This window comes from Stomoxys calcitrans, chromosome 3 (assembly GCF_963082655.1).
Source record: "Stomoxys calcitrans chromosome 3, idStoCalc2.1, whole genome shotgun sequence".
Taxonomy (NCBI): Eukaryota; Metazoa; Arthropoda; class Insecta; order Diptera; family Muscidae; genus Stomoxys; species Stomoxys calcitrans.
The window spans coordinates 100,561,944-100,579,660 of record NC_081554.1 but is presented as its reverse complement, the minus strand read 5'-3'; the positions used below and the strand labels follow the sequence as shown (position 1 = coordinate 100,579,660).

Below are 17,717 nucleotides of genomic sequence, written 5' to 3'. Positions count from 1 at the left end.
AGTTTCTACCGTTGAACCATCCAGATCGCTTTAAAAAGCCCAATAACTTGCGAATGTTCACATCCGCTAATCAGTCAGGTTCTCAAAGAAATGAGGACGTAAAGGGAAACTCCTTCTAACTGGTAGTGCGGGACACACACACAGAAGGTGTTCTATGTTCTTCTTCCTCGATGTCCCTACAGCAACCTTCAGTCTGTCAGTCTGCCTGTCTGTCAGTCAGTCTGTCAGTGACCTGTCATGACGGACACAATGACTGAGTCGTCTGTTCTAGCTAATGACTGCAAAGCAGTAGACCTCTTCAAGTCTAGATGAGGCCACATAGTTTTGGAATGCCCACAGCCCCTCTTTGTGACATCTATCATTCGTTCTCGCGCATGGTCCTGAGAACTTAGATTACATGTTGCTAGAGGCATACCCACAGATTCCACTGTCCCTGGAGTGTGTAAGGTAGTTCCTAGTCTCGCAAGATCGTCTGCTTTAGAATTCCCTGGGATATCTTTGTGGCCCGGCACCCAGAACAGGTGAATTTTATACTGTTCAGCCATCTCGTTGAGAGATCTGCGACAGTCAAGGGCGGTTTTTGTGTTCAGAAATACGTTCTCCAAAGATTTAATGGCTGCCTGGCTGTCTGAGAAGATATTTATGCCAATCGTCGTAATGACATTATATCTTAGCCATTCCACCACTTCCTTAATAGCAGGGATCTCTGCTTGATACACACTGCAGTGGTCGGGTAACCTCTTCGATATGACCAGTTCTAGATCTTTAGAGTACACCCCAAAGCCCACCTGGTCGTTTAGTTTGGAACCATCCGTATAGAAGTCTATGTAACTTCTGTTATCAGGGATATTGTAGTTCCAATCGGTTCTATCAGGAATAGTGGTACAGTAATTTTTATCAAAAAAAAGACTCAGCGACAGTAATTTTTATCAAAAAGCGACTCCACACTGTTTGGAACATCGGATATGGTATCAAGTATAACACAGTGTCCGTAGCCGCCACATGACCAATGATAAAGCTCCCTTAACCTCACGGCAATGGTCGCTGCAATTTGGGTAGCCACAATGTTCAGAGGCATAAGATGTAGCATTAAATTCAGTGCATCAGATGGTGTCGTCCTCATTGCGGCTGTAATGCACAAACAAGCCATCCTTTGGATCCGGTTAAGTATTGAGTAGAAGGTGGATTGTTGAAGCGCCGTCCACCAGACCACAACATCATATAGCATAATAGGTCTGACAACTGCAGTATATACCCAATGCATGACACGCGGTCAAAATTCCCAACTTTTGCCAGTGGCTGTCTTGCAGGTGTATAGGGCAAAAGTGGCCTTTCTTGCCTTTTCCAAATTGTTGGATTTGAAGTTCAATTTCCTGTCCGTGAAAACCCCCAGGTATTTTGTGCTTTCTGTAAATGGAACATTCTCTCCACCCAAGGAGACAGGTTCCACTGTAGGCAACTTGTATTTCCTGCCGAAAAAAACTACTTCTGTCTTGCACGGATTTATACCCAATCCACATTCGGTAGCCCACTTTGCTGTTGCATGCAGAGCTTCCTGAAGTATATCTCTTAGAGTGTTCGGAAACTTTCCCCTAATCGTCATCAGCATACGCGACCACTTTTAAGCCTTTTTCTTTCAGAGATAATAATATTGTTAATGGCTATATTCGAAAGTAGAGGAGACAGGTCACCTCCTTGAGGAGTTCCTCTGCTGACTCATTTTTTAGATCCACAGATCCCAAGCCTGCCGTAATGCATCTTTTAGTAAGTAAGTTATTAATAAACTTTCTTACGGTAGAGTTTATGCCTTGAAACTCCAACTCCTTCATGATTGACGTTGGGTTTACATTATTGAAAGCACCTTCAATGTCAAGAAATGCTACCATTCTAAATTCCTTGACAGCTAGAGAACCCTCTATGTTGCCGACTAGGTTGTGAAGTGCTGTTTCAGTGGATTTGCCTTTACTATATGCATGCTGCTGTCGCTACAGGCGATCTCCAGGGATATTTGCCCTAAGATATGTTTCTATCAACCTCTCAAGAGTCTTCAGCATAAATGATGACAGACTAATAGGAAGAAAATCTTTCGACTTCTTGTGGTAGGGTTTTCGTGATTTCAGAATAAAAATGACCTTCGTGTCCCTCCATCCCACATGTGTATATGACATTCTGATACATGCAGAGTATATCTCCCTAAGCCAAGGAACCAGTCTATCGGACACAGCTTGTAATTCAACCGGTGATACATTATCAAGGCCTTGCGGCTTAAAGGAGTCGAACTTCTTTTCGCCCAAAAGATTTTTGGCTTAGACACAATATTCCTAATGGCCTCCGATGAATGCATATCAGTGACAACCTCTTTTGGCGCCACCTTGTCCGTTAGAGAATTTCCCTTGAAATGTGTATCAACGATAAGTTCTAGTGTTTCCTCACTAGACATTGTCCTTACATTCTCTGACTTCTGGATATGCCCAACCATAATAGGTCTCGAGGACAGAATCTTCCTTAGCCTAGAGGCCTCAGATCTATTCTCCACGGAGCTGCAAAATTCTACCCAGGATTTGTTCTGAGCCTTTCTAAGCTCGCCCTTATATTTTCTGAGCTCAGCCTTATAGATGTCCCAATCGTGTGGTGCTCTTGTGGCTTTTGCTCTGTTGAAGAGTTTTCTGCAGTTCTTCCTTAGACCTACCAGCTCTGGGGTCCACCATGGCGGTCGCTGTTGCCCTTTGGCTTGGCACAAGCGAGTCATTCAGGGCCTTCGTGATCCGCTTGACCACTATGTCTATATCCTCCGTAGTTTCCACTTCCTTTTCTAGTCTAGAAGGGATAGTGGTGCAGAACTTGTGCCGAAATTTATCCCAATCCGCCTTTCTTCTGTTTAGCGGAGGGACCACTACTTCAGTATTTTCTCCAAGGCTAAAACTAATGTTACGATGATCAGAGAAGCTGTGGTCATCCAACACTTCCCAGTCGGATATTCTTCCACTTATATCTTCCGATACAAAGGTAATATCTAGTACCTCTTGCCTGCTCCTGGTAATAAAGGTCGGTTTATGCCCTTTATTACAAATCACCAGATTGCAACTTATAATATATAATCGATAAGCAGCTCACCCCTTTCGTTGACTTCCGAACTTTCCCATATCTGGTGATGTGCATTGGTATCATTTCCTACAATGGGGCTATTCTTCTCTACAGAAGCAGCTTCAATCAGCGACTTAAGGCGGCATCTCTTAATCGTGTGCCATATATAGGGAAGCCAGCCAGTAATGAGACTTATTTATTTCGAGGCTGTCTACTACTAAATCTTTAGTGCTTAGCGATGGAAGAAGAAAAACATTTAGACTACCCTTTGCAAGAATACAGGCTTTGTGTCTCCCATTCTCCGTACTCTTGAGAAGTTTAAATCCCGGAATTCTTAGTCCACGTACCATTCCTCCACACACCCATGGTTCCTGGATAAGAACCACGTCAAATGCCCCAGCCATCAGGAGGACCTTAAGTGCCGCCGAAGCGGCCCTACAATGGTGTAGATTTATCTGTAGAAACCGGACCATAGTCAGGATTCAGAACTTCCATCAATGTTGTGTTAGCCTCGTCTTCTGACTCCACCAGGAGTTCATCCTCACAAGATTCGTTAGTACTTGTCATGATGAGCTGCCGTACACATCCAGTGGCAGGTGAGAAAGCTGTGGAACCACTCTTCCTCAGCACACTGGGCACTTGCGGTGTGGACGATTTCTCCTTAGATTCTTCACTAACTGCTGCCGTCAAAGTACTTTCTGAGTTCGTGCTTACCCTATTGGCGCGCACTTTTAGCCCAGTCCAACTTTGTGACCCACCCACACAGGGCTTGTCGTTTCGATGCCATCCCCTCCTGTCTCGATTGTGTTAGGGGGACTTAACTAATGGTAACTTAACTAAAATATACGAACACATAAAAAATTGTATTTTTTTTAATATTATTATGGGAACTAAGTTATGGTAAAGGTTGGATATGATTTCTATAGCATCAAAGTCCAATTTTTTTTAGATTCATAAAATTCAATATATTCTCTAACATTGTGTTAATCGAAAAAAAACTTGGATTAATTTGAAAATTGTTTGGTTGATTAACTGATTCTGGCATTTGTCCGTATATAAAATAGCATAAAAATTATACCATCGTCCATACGTCAGAAATATGCTAAAGACGCATTAAATACCTCGTTATCGTCTAGTAATGGTTTTTAGTTTTTTTTTTTTTTTGCAAAATATCAGTCTACCAGAGGAATGTTCAACACCCATAGCTCGAGGGCATATCTTCAAAAGTTCATAAAAAACGTAACCTTACATTCAACTCATCGCCACAGAAGGTGGCCTCATCGATTGAGAACTGCAGGTCTTCCGCTTTTTTGCGTTCTTCACTTAGTTGACGCTCTAACAGAGCTATTCGTGTCTTCAACTAAGCTCACCATCAACAAGCGAACACAGAGGTCACATGCGGAAGAGAAGTGAGAATAAAAGGAGAACTCAATTAGCAAAATCTTTAAAAATAAAACTGCACAAGAGGCATTATTTTTACAAAATTATTTTTTTTATTTTATTACATAATTTTCTGTTCTTCGTTTTTAAGATCAGAGAATGAATGCGTACAAGTACATACAAGTAAGTAGATAATAATTAATAGCATATAATATAACATTTACAAAAAATAATGTATAACCATCGTATATATATATATAAAAGGTTTAAATAATAACAGAAGCAATAAAATTCGCTTAGATCGTGGGATTTGTTTTTTTTTTGATTTTTTCTTTTCTCTGGTAACAGTAGAGTCAGGTTGTATGGCCATCCGAAACTACAAGAATCTTCGGCAGCCGGATGGGCACACATTAAAACAAATGGTCTAAATATAAAATCTTTCTGAAAAAAAGAAATTTTTAATTAAAGTATTTTACAAAATCCCCACTGGGGATTTGCATTTCGTTGGGGGCCGAGGAATGTGGAATATGTATTTGGTCTTGGAACGAGCATAAGATTCAGTAGTTCTGTGTATTTGGTTTCGAAACAAAAAGAATGTAGGAAATCTGCACTTGGAGATTATCCATAGTCGTTCTTATTTTTGAGCACTAAGGAGCAAAAAAAACTAAGAGGTACAGGTCGGTTGGTCGATTGGTCAGCTTCAGCTCATTTCTTTCTCAGTTTTGTTGAATTGACTGTTTTTCTCTTTGACACGCGTTGGGGCATGCATGGATACGTTCAATGCGTCGAGAACGGGGCATCATTGGTGGTTATCTTCTTCATAAGTCAGCTGGTGCTAGGTGCGCTCAGTTTACTTAATGCGCAAAGGTGAGAGTACACTATGAAGGATGCAGTGCTTCTCATGGTTTCCGCTCCAGCCGCGGAACTCTCGGCGCAGATCGGCCAAACGGAAGCTACGGCGTGCAATGAGTCTTGCCCAACGATCAGCATCGCTAAGTAATTTCTAAAGAGATGCGATAAGAAAATGAAATGAGATAAGAGGTGGCAGGAAAAAAGAAAATTTGTGTTTTGCAGCTCATCTTAGCTATGTGTATGCGCGTACATATGTACAAATGACAATGGCAATCGCAATGACAATGACGACACACTATTGGATTGATGCAAGCAGGCACAGTGGGTCACATGGATAACTAATCTATCTTAAACAATTGTTGCAAACAGCCTTACAAAATTTCCAGTTTTACATATGCCACTCATAAGCAATGCTATTAAAGTTTGAAAAAGGGCTTTACGATTATATTAAGCAGAAGCTGTATAAAGTCTATTATCAAAGTAAAACTTATAAGCAAGCATAGAAAAATGGTGTATAAAATAAATCCAGAAGCACCGCTCGGATAGTAATTGCCACGTTATATTGTTTGAACAATATTTATTTGGCTATGATATGCCAACTATAGCTCTGTTTGTCCACATCTGAATTGATTTTTGACAAGTCCCATTCTAGTCCCAAACAAAAGCTTCGACGTACAAACGAGGTGCATGGATTAGTATTCGCCTATCGCGCCGAACACCTGGCATTAGATCAAGATGAGAAATAAAACAAGTAAAAATGTGCAAAGTTCGGCCGTGCAGAATCTTGCAAACCCACCGCCATGGGTTGTGCAAAAAATATCCTCAAATGCACTCAGCTGAAGACATATTTGTACTTTATATATCAAGTTTCTGAAAATCAGCACAAATCGAAGTTTCTAGGACCGTATAAGACCGGTTTATATGGGAACTATATCAGCATATATACCGATTTGGACCGTACTTGACATAGTTGTTGGAAGTCATAACAAAATACATTGTGTAAAATTTAAGCCAAATCGTATATCAGGTTATTGACAGATTTGAACCGTACTGGGCACAGTTGTTGGAAGTCTTAAAAGAACACTATGTGTAAGATTTCAATCAAATCGGATAACAATTGCGACCACCAGGGGCTCAAGAAGTAAAAACTGGAGATCGGTCTATATGAGAGCAATATCAGATTATAGACCGATTTGGACACAGTTTTTGTAAATCATAACAAAACACTCCGTGCAAAATTTCACCCAAATCGGACAAAAATTGCGGCTTCCAAAGGCTCAAGCAGTCAAGTCTGGAGCTCGGTTTATATAGGAACTATATCCAAATATGAACCAATATGGCCGACTTGCAATCCCAAAAGACCTATATCAATAAAAAGTCTCTGTGTAAAATTTAAAGCGGATATCTTAATTCGGTCGACCGCTATTGTGATTTCGACAGACGGAGGGACTGACGGATATGGCTAGATCGACTTTAATTGTCAAGACGATTAAAGATACATTAAAGTGTCGCGTATCAATACTTCTAAATGTTACAAACGGAATGACTAGGTTAGGAATAGTGGGTTATTAAAAAAATTTTACCGGTGGTAGCTATTACCACCTCTTCAAGAGGTTCCGGAGATCCCTAATACAAATGCAAATTTGCCCACGAACAACCCATTAAGAACCAGCGTCAGCGGGGATAATTTTCCCATATCTATGAGTGCTGACCGTTTTAAGGTCCTTTTTGCCAAGTCCGCAGAGCGACACTATTAACCTCACTAATGCTGCTAGCAATAGGAGAGGAAGCAACCCCAGAAAATTTGTACTTTGACCAAAAATATATACGGACGGAGAGACGGGCTTTATCCATTTAAAAAATCATTCCGAATAATTTAAGGCGAGGCACAAAGAGCAAAAACTCTTGGTCCACTCGTTTAGACATAGCGTTAAAAGACCATCGAGACGGGAGGCCACCTTAGCGCAGAGGTTAGTATGTCCGCCCATGACGCTGAACGCCTGGGTTCGAACCTTGGGGAGAACAGCATCCTTTTCTAATGCTGGCGACATTTGTTAGAAACTATGCCATTTGAAAAAATAGTATTTCCCCATCCTATGTTGGAGGGTATAAAAATGGTATGGCAACCATGTAAAAACTTCTCCCCAAAGAGTTGTGGCACTGCGGTACGCCGTTCGGACTCGGCTTCAAAAAAGAGGTCCCTTATCATTGGGATTAAACTTAAATTGAACAGCACTCGATTGATATGTGAGTAGTTTGTCCCTATTCCTTAATGGAATGTTCATGGGCAAATTTGCATTTTGCAAATGGGAAGTTGGTTAGGTGGAAATTAAAGCAAAGAAACGATAAACGGTGAATTAGAAGACTCTTGAGCGATGATTTTCCTCCAAAGAGTTACTCAAATATTATTAAAGTTTCGTACAAATAATTTCAAACAACTTCCAACTGTTTTTTGTTCACTTTCAATACGAAGTACAGGTTAGCCTTAAATAACAAATATGCAGTATTTTCGAACAAGTTGTTCTAATTTGGAACTGTAGTACTTGAAGTGGAAACTGTATAAGTGAAACGCAAAAAATGCTTCTATATCTTTTATCTATATTCTACATCCGCATTTTCCAGTTAAACAATGAGACATAAGTCCAAGCCAATTTACACTATTGTACAAATAATGGTTGAAATAATTTGAGTTAGAAAAGAGCACGGCTCAGTAACACTATTTTGAAGTCATTGCCATTGACAAGATATTGTTTTGCAAATCAAATTTTAACTAAGCGGGATTTTTCACTTAAGCGCATTACAGTTATGCGGACTGGCACGGTATGACTATGACCTAGAGTTGGCAAAATATCGATACTATCGATGATTTTTTTTTCTTCATATTGATTGATATTTTTCCCATCGATACTATCGCAAAATAAATGTTTTTCCAAAATTTAACAAAAATATGCAATTCGACATTGAATGTATCCTATAAGATACAAAGCGCTTATCAATCAATTTCATCAATTTTCATCCGATTGGGCTAAAATTTTGTGCAATGATTTCTCTCATGCCTACCAACTGACTGTATTAAATACTGATATAATACAAAATACAATTTTTATAAATTCGAGAATTCTTATCGGAAAATCGGTTTTATTCGGTATATAAATCGATCTTCTGAATTTTTACCTTTCATTTTCGTTTGAAATATAGGGAAATTAACGATAGTTTTGTAACTATCGATATTTATTATAAGAAATATCGAAAGTTGGCATTATAGATAGTTTGGAACTCGGGTTGGAACTCTGATTTCCCGGTCTCAGCGAGAGATCGGCGATACATAATCTTGCTTAAATACTGAGTGCCTATGATACTCGATATGACAAGGCGAGTTATGGGCAATAACATTCCCGCGGCGATCGGTCTTATGGACCGGAACGAGATTACACATTTATGTGAGCTTGACGGGGATCGCTACGTCCACATACTAATGTGGCTACAACAACAACAACAGTTATGCAGTTTCGACTGTTTATTTTATACATTATTCCCACTGTGCCATCATACTTCAACACCTTGTATCGATCATATATAATTAAGCGCAAGGCGGTTTAATAAATGTCAGTTTAAAAGCTTTTGTTTATGTGAAACAAGCAGAATGGCTGAACTACCTGACCTGCCTATTCATGTTTTACAGTTCAATGCACACGATTTCTCACTTTAGTTTTTTTTTGTCTATACAGCGCCAATTTTGAGTAGGCTCTTGACCATTTCACAAAAATTAAACTCGATTTACAATTAGCCAACAAAAAGCCTCATATCCAATAAAAAAAATTAACGCAACGTGCAAAAATAAGTTTATACTCTTGTTTTTTTTCATTTAACATCGAAATGAGCAAACAAAAATTTATTTGTTATTAAAAACTAAACGTTGGTATAATAATATACAACTTATTTTTTTTGTTTTCAAGGTACATTAAAATGGGGGAAGGGGACAAAAATCAAACAAAATTATAAAACAAAACAAAAACACATATTAACAGTTCGTCATTCCGCTCAGCCAGCAATTGTATACACAGAAAAATTAGTTTGGTGTTAATTTCAAACAGCAATTTGGCAAAATCAAAGGCGTTTTAAACATTTTTAAAGAATTTTCTTTTTAATATTTAGCGATAGTTTAAGGCCATAACTAATGCTTAGAGGCTACTATTAGCTTTCCTTTTATTAGCAGAATTTGTTATGCCAACTTTTTGCTGTGTCTAAACCAATTTTTCTGAGTGTAAGCAATTTTTAATATACTTATACATAATATTTTTTTTTGTTTCTCATTCGGTCTCGTCCGCCTGACAAGATCATTTTATTTTTATACAACTCTTGTTCGGTGAATCATTATCAAACGTCAGCGGTAAATTGAAAATGTCATCAGGTGGAAAATGTATCATGAACTGAGTTGATTGAGCTTAAATTAGACTGGGTTAGTTTTCATTGTAAATTGTTTTACTTTTTGTTTTTTTTTTGTTTTTGTTTTGGATGACATTGGATAATTGGTAGCCGACATGTGTTTTTGTGAATGGGAAGATATGCGCACAATTTGTTATATTGACGTATAGACAATAGTTAAACTACAAGATTATGTTATTTTCAATCGCTAATGAGTGATTAAGTCCACACCATAGAAAATAGCAAGTGTATATACTTTAATCAAATAAATAAATTTGACCACGTATTACTTCTGAATGCGGAGCATGTACAAACATACGTCATGAGTTTACGCTTTAAACTCGTACATTTCGCATTTCGTTAGGAAAACATTTTTTTTAATTTTGTTACAAAGAGACTGGCTCAATATTTCGGTGGAGTTGGCTTCTATTGCCGTTAGAGGCTCCAAAGAAAATACAATTGTGCCATCAGAATGCAGTAAAACTGCCTATGTAAGTCTGATTACAGACTGTTGCAACTATCAAACCCAGCCAATTAGATTTTCGACATGTTTTTTTTTTGCTTCAAAACTCTATTAAATAACTGAATTAAATAACAGCATAACAGGCCACCGTACCGCAGAGGTTAGTATGTCCGCCTATGACGCTGAACGTCTGGGTTCGAATCCTGGCGAGACCAACAGAAAAAATGTTCAGCGTAATGCTGGCAACATTTCTGAGGTACTTTGCCATGTAAAACTTCTCTTCAAAGAAGTGTTGCACTACGGCACGCCGTTCGGATTCGGCTATAAAAAGAAGGCCCCTTATCATTGAGCTTAAAATCTTTAATCGGACTGCACTCATTGATATGTGAGAAGTTCGCCCCTGTTCCTTAGTGGAATGTTCATGGGCAAAATTTGCAATTTGGAAAAAACAGCATGGCTTTTACCGACCTAATTGTACTAAAGTATGGGACAATGATCCAAAAAAAAGGATTAACATTTGTTCCATTAATACATAATCCCTGTTTTATATTTAAAATATTTGCAAACTTTGGCATGCCAAGCAAACGCAAGCTCTCGTTAGAACTGTCAGACTGTGATACACACTTGGTGAACGAATCTCTATGTTCGATTGTGCGACTAAGCGAAATTAAAAAACAAAAGTCATCTGACTTTGTATTACAACATAGAAGGAAGCTACATATGTCAGAATTTAATTAAATATGTTATTTGGAATTGAAGATTTGAGGGGAAAGATGCAAATGCATTGTATCGAAGTGTTTGATCGAGTTTAAATCTTGCGCATGCAGTAGTTATATTAACAAAGGAAACTTATGGAAGAAAAGCATCAATAGTCTATTCATGCCAACGTTGAATATAACTGAGCGATTTGTATAACAAACTATGTTGAATATCAAATATACAACAATAAGTTTGACTGCAGATGCGATATTATTGAACAACTCTACAACTTTTTGCATTGTATCTTTGTATTCATCCGCCTTTTTCATCTCGTTGAACTAAAAAAGCTGGAGCGAACATGTTAGGGACATTTCCTTCTAATAGATTTGTATATTAGGATAAGTGTTGCCGTTTTTGGTAGGTTCCTAACAAAATTGGTAGGCTGACCTCAAATTTTGATAGGCTGACCTCAAATTCTGGTAAGGTTTTCTCACTTATTAATACCAAGCAAATTATTGAAAACATCCCCGGGGATAATTCAAAATTGTGTCACTTTCTTTCGCTCAGTGTATGCTGAATGAAACCATTTTTTTTTAATCAGTACTACTTTGACCACGAGCTTGAAGTTTCAAACAAAATCATCTGATATAATTATTATAAGCCTTTAATAACCTCATCTAGACTATATTTCTCACGTACTCGGCTTGGACGTCGGGGGTTTTAATACTGTTAAAGGGGTCTCACTGTTTTAAATTTCAGAAAAAAAAAATTGAATAAGTTCTGATATTGACTACAACTGGTGCAAGAGTCAAGGGATCTGAACCAAATTTCGTAAATCCAGGATAAAAATTCGGCTTTCGTTCGATTGCCTTCAACTGGAAGATCAGGCCATATGGCAGCTACATACCATTGGCCCATACTCGGATGCTGAGGGGTACAATGCAGCTCACTGTATCGGCGGAAACGGGTAGTAAATCTGGAGACAGCTTTTTCCGACATTGTTGTTCATGGATATCGGGCGAAATAAAATTTTTATAATTTCAAGTATTCTCATCGGGGAATCGGTATATTGGGTGCTATATCCATATATAGGTCATCTATAACTATGCAAATTTGCTCATGAACATTCCATTAAGGAACAAGGCCAAACGTCTCATAATCAAGATTAAGCTCAATGATAAAGGGCCTCCTTGTTACAGAGTCCGAACGAATGTGAATGTGAAACCTCTTTGCGGAGAAGTTTTGACACGGCTGCCATACAATATGGTACAGTATCGCACATATGTCGCCAGCATTAGAAAAACTTTTTCAATGTTCTCGTCAGGATTCGAACTCGTGCGTTCAGCATCATAGGCGGACATGCTAAACTCTGCGCTACGGTGGCCACCGCCTTTCCATCTCCATCTTTAACTATGGCCGATATTTTAATAGGCTGTAGAGTGATTTCAACAGACAGACGGAGGGACAGACGAGACAGACGGTCTAGGTTCTTAAATTTTGGTAGGAAATCATTTCCTTGAGTCGTAATACTGATTAGGAAGTACATATGTGTTTATTTCAGTTGGATTCATCTTACCGAAAGACATCAGTATACGATCGACGTTTGACACTAAAAGCTGTCTTAGACATACCGAGCATAATTTCATCGTTAAAGTTGAGTACACTTACAACAGCATAATTATATAGCCGAAAAGAATACAATAGAATAGAAAGAATGAATTATAAGAATTGAGTTTAAATTTTTTATGGTTGTAAGAACAAACATATTGTGCAATCGATGTGGGTTAGCATTGTACTCTTAAAAGAATTAGTTAATAAATAAATCGGTAATTATTCAATGAAAAATCGTGTACAGGTAACATGTAGAACAGGAACCCATCCACCCATAGCAAATAAATAATTAATGTAGTTTTTTTTAACAGAAATATGTAATCAAAAAGAAAAAGAACATATATGCAAATTTATAGCATATTAGTATTTGACATATGCTTTCAAGTGTAACAAACTCAAGTTAGACAATCATTTGAATTGATAGTAATGAAGTTTGACTCCCCGTGAAAATGGCCCACTTTTTTATTTTGCTTAACATAAAATAGTAGCGGCTTAGTTCCCCAAACAAGATACGTTTTTTGAATAATATGCGTAAGATTCTAGAAATTGTATTGAAAATGACCCATTAAACAACCTTGTGCCTTGAACTTTGTAAAGCAGACCGATGAAAAAAGTTTGGTTTTGGTTATTCGTACTGAGTTTGTAAAATACGCAAACTGGACAATTACGTTTGGAAAGATAGGACGTCATACTCAGAGTCAAAGATAAATATTAACACCCGTATTCCCAAAAATTTACTACTGAATCATTAACGAGCACAATAGTTATTAAACGATTATTGTACAATAAACTCATTAAAGTATTTCGTATTCAAAAAACTACAGTAGCAGCTGAATAACTAAAGAGCGATTCTTTTTTTTTTCCTTGGTAACCCTATGCCGTTTTAGTGCTAGTGCCGAAAAATATAGTTATTGAGTCGGGTTTTTCACAATCGTTTCCAGGTATTATCAAACTTATTTGTGTAGTTATTATTAAAAAAAAGCTGCAATGCATTATCTCTTGTCACAGGTAGCTGGTATATAACACCTATGCAATATTTAACATAAAAATATTCTTTATTTTAATAAACCGGTCCAAGGTCGGAAGTTGGGTTTGTTTTATTTAGTTTACATCAAAAAATTTGCACAAATAGATTATAAATTATAACCAGCGTTACTTTAGAACAGCTTTTACTGGCTTATATAACTCCTTTAACTTATTAAATTAATTTTTTCATTGAATTCAATTCAATTTATTCCACTAGATTTGTTATCAAATTATTCACACCGTACAAAAGAAAATGAGAGAAAACTATTTGGGACTTTCATGGCCATGTTTCAAAATAAGCATACGCGTCCGCTCCAAATTCTGTCGATTATCTGTTGTAGACATAAAAAGAAATTGTTTTTGGGATTTTTTTTTTAATTTTTAATAAAATTTGTTTGGTAAGTACACGCCATTATTTTTGGTATTTAAAATAATGGATAACTCATTGTCCTTAGAATTACTAGCTGCTAAAATATAACGAGTTATTATCAACAGGAAGGCCATCAGTGTTACCGGTAGTACAAATGTCATTACATACAACTTACGATGGTTCCAGAATAAGCACTCATTTGTAATAATAGAAAAATATCATTATTATAACCTTGGTAGTGATAAAAATGCCATTAAGAAACTGCGGGCAAAATTATCTCATACCAATGAATGGAGTCCGTTACAACGTTAAGCTCAAATTATAGGACCTCCATTTTATTGGCGAGTCCGAATGGCTTGCCGCAAACCGACACCACTTGGTAGCACTCGAAGGGAAACTGTGGCGTTAATATTATAAAAAATATTTTTAATTTTTTTTACCTCCCCACAAATCCGTTGATCTGTTCCGCATGCTGTGGGCTTAATTTGAAAAGAATAAAAAAATTAAAAATCATTTTACTGGTCCGAGATTCGAACTCGGGACCTTTGTATTGTAAATCTTCTGATGTACGCTCTTTGACGCAAAACTACTAAAATCACTACAATGTATTCGAATATTGTGTCTTTGAATAGAATATGTCAAACATAAACACAAAAGCATGACCATCTTTGATGAAATAGAATTAAAGTTTCAGCTAGTATTGAAAGGAGAAAGTAGTGTCTTATTCACACAATAGTAATGTGGATGAATGCACAGATTGCGTAATTTGAATTATTCATATAAAATTTGTCTTCTTCAAAGAAACTGAGCATTAAGAACGTGGTGGTGGCGAACATGTTTGAGTTTGAAGGCTTTATTACACGGCATGTAGACGTCTTATGACATGTCAAATTTAGCACATGTAGAGTTGTACATGTTGTGTACAAATGGAACTAACATATGAAAATCACTTTTCATATGTTAGTTTCACACACATTTAATTTTTTTTTCGATAGAGCGTGCTCAATTCTTTCTGACAAAAAACATAAAGAAATCAGCTGTTCTTGTTGTCAGTCGAATTAAAGCAATCCAAATTAAATTATTTTCAGAAACTTATGATTTAACCAGCTTTCTCCCAACTTTAACAATTATTACGTTAAAAAAATCAGAATATAACATGCAGTTGTGTGATAGTAAAAATTAATATTGACAAACATTTTCAAGTATATGTGAATACAAAACGTGACATATCATAAGACTTCTACATGCAGTGTAATAGCGCCTTTAGTAGTTATTTTTTAGCAACGTTCAACTAAGTTAATATGTCATTATTTTTTGACAACTTGTATGCTTAGCCATAAGTACTTATTTTTGAACTAAAGGTATGCTCAGAAGAAATGCCTAAAAATATGTAGTTATTAGTTTTTGAATGCGTTTGCTTCTCTGGTTATTTGGTAATGAGAGTTTTTGCTGGGAAAGTACAATAGTATAAAATATTTTTATCTGCATATCGTTAAGAGATCACTTTCCAAAGTTTCGTAAAAAATCTCTTTGTTTTTTCAACCGAAATATATTCTAAGATAGTATTATTATTTTGCGAGTGTATGTAGAAATTACAATAAAAGAGTCTATTATTAGGTTAAAGAAGGCCAGAGGCTACAATAACATTTGCTCTGAACAAAGCCTTTTTAAACCCTTAATAGGCTATTGTAAATACGGTTTTTGACGCAAATGCCTATTAGTACTTTCTCGAAAAGAAACAGAAAAATATCATAAAAATATATATGTATGCATCACCGAGAAAGAAATAAGTAATGAGGTTAGAAAATGTGAACAATCTGTTCTGTAATTGTACAGTTCGATTAGTTTTGCGAAAACAAACATTTTGTTTGTTTGTGGTTGAAGGCCACTGAAGCGCAGAGGTTAGCATGTCCGCCTATAATGCTGAATGACTGGGTTCAAATCGTATAATTCGAAATCATAATAATCAAAGGCGTATAATTCAAAATCACGTTTTATAATGGGGAGAATAAGATCAATAAGTTCGATTCAGATAGTAGAGCGAATGTTTGAACTAGACCCAAACTCTTACGTCAAACTTTATTCGCTAACGCCATATAATCGAAAGAAATGTTAACATTTGTTTTTAAACATTTTTTATGCCAAATGCTGAGAGAAGGAGCACTATTTTCACTTCTACCAAGATAATGACTCGAAACGCATGGCGTTCGATATATAATTGCCCAGTGGCATTAAAACGCATTCACAATATCCAAATTTAAAACAACACAAAACAAGAAAGCCTAGATTTTCAAATAAAAATTAAGGGTACCGCATTCTAAATGCAATGCTAAAATCGATCCAATTTGTGAAAAAAAAGAAAGTTAAGCAAGGCGGGCCATTTTTACTGGGAGTCACTGTACATAATCAAAGTGATCAAAGCATATTAGAAAATGTTTCTAAACTATTCCTTGCTCAAATCGTGCCAGGGTGGATGGTAGAGTCAGGTTCGTCAACCTTTAAAAACCCTTCGTATAAGATTGCAAGTATTAAATTGTTACATCTCTATTAGTTTATGATCAATATTAGCAACGAACATGTGAATAAATGATGGAAAACAATTTTCGAAAAATTCTACTCGTATTTGTAAAAAAAAACAAAGTGATAGGAATAACAAAAAAACGTTGAGGTGTTATCGTGTCATAAAAAAAAAACCAAAAATAAAGACACAAATAAAACGACAACTGATAAGAAAATCAGGATACGTCGTCATTCTATCGCTCTTTCTAAATGTCTCAGAATAGAGAAAGAAGATGAAAGCCACCCGCGCCATCGGGTCTTTTTGGCATGCGTATTTTAGCGTTTGGGTGTGTGTATGTGTGAATATGAAAATGTTGTGTGCTTATATTTGACGGTGGGCTGATTGATCATCCCTCTATTATCATGGGACGTTGGGTGTTGCGAGATTGCAATGACGCTCAACCCACTCCCAAAGACCAACCAACACCCTACCGTAACAACAAAATGCGATTAAATCAATAACAAAAATTGATAAGAAACAAAAAAAAAACGAATTTGCTTAAAATATCGGTTTGCTAGGAAAACTCTTGGGGAAATATAGTCGTTCACTGTCACAAAACCAAACTTTCTTTTTCATTGCCACCGGTGATGGAGTCAGTGAACGTGATGCCAGACGTTCCATCAATGTTGCTTGCTTCGAGATGGGCGGCAGCGGCGATATCGGTGGCAGCTTTTGTTGTGAAGACGACAGAATACCGAATGGACGCCTCGGCTTCGTCATGGCCGACGACACTGGTGGTGGATATGTTATATCACTGAATATATTTACCTCGTTGATATTCTTCTGGTACTGCAAGGCCTGATTCTGTGAGTCCTCACGGTCCAAATCACGCTCGATCATTAGTTGCTCAATATGTTGTTGTTTCTCACGCAAAATATCCTAAAAGATCCAACCAATTGATCGGTACCAATGAAAATGGAAAAAGAAGAAAAAAAGAAACAAATGCAGAAAATACGTTTAGAATATTGAGAAGGGCATGCAGCATCATTTGCATCAGTTGCGTTTTACTCCAATACACAACCCCAACGTTAGAATCAAAAGCAGAAACCAGAACGGAAGGAAACAAAATAATGTATTTACACACATTTGAGATAACAACAAATGGATTGATAGATTGATGGTCAACAAGAGAAATTAACAATATTTTTCTATATTCTCTCATTGGAATTTGATTCCAAACTAAAAATTAATCATTGTACTGTCTATCATAAATATTGCCTATTGTATCAAAACTGGGGTGATCTGTT

At 36.9% G+C, this 17,717-nt stretch overlaps 2 protein-coding genes and 1 long non-coding RNA gene across 6 annotated transcripts in view; all 3 read right to left on the bottom strand.

Moving 5' to 3' along the window:
• LOC131996074 (restin homolog) overlaps positions 1-4,964 on the bottom strand; it is a 33,004-nt gene extending 28,040 nt beyond the window's left edge. The window contains exons 1-2 of the mRNA XM_059365522.1: positions 4,941-4,964; positions 4,334-4,444 (exon numbers count right to left, since the gene is read on the bottom strand). Coding sequence (XP_059221505.1) covers positions 4,334-4,444; positions 4,941-4,964 — 135 coding nt within the window. The remainder of the gene's footprint in view (positions 1-4,333; positions 4,445-4,940) is intronic.
• Positions 4,613-17,717, bottom strand: part of LOC106095569 (restin homolog) — a 194,204-nt gene continuing 181,099 nt past the window's right edge. Inside the window, exons 10-11 of one of the 4 annotated variants that reach the window (XM_059365142.1) lie at positions 17,239-17,349; positions 4,615-5,467 (exon numbers count right to left, since the gene is read on the bottom strand). In XM_059365142.1, the coding sequence (XP_059221125.1) occupies positions 5,315-5,467; positions 17,239-17,349 (264 nt within the window). In that variant the 3' untranslated portion in view covers positions 4,615-5,314. Of the gene's footprint in view, positions 5,468-17,238; positions 17,350-17,717 lie in introns of all 4 variants that reach the window. The other 3 variants (XM_059365143.1, XM_013262804.2, XM_013262803.2) reach the window with 3 other exon arrangements.
• Positions 9,803-17,232, bottom strand: LOC106095572 (uncharacterized). The gene is made up of 2 exons (XR_001222765.2): positions 14,351-17,232; positions 9,803-13,872 (listed from the first exon to the last, which is right to left on the bottom strand). It is a non-coding gene; the product is annotated as an uncharacterized LOC106095572 (long non-coding RNA).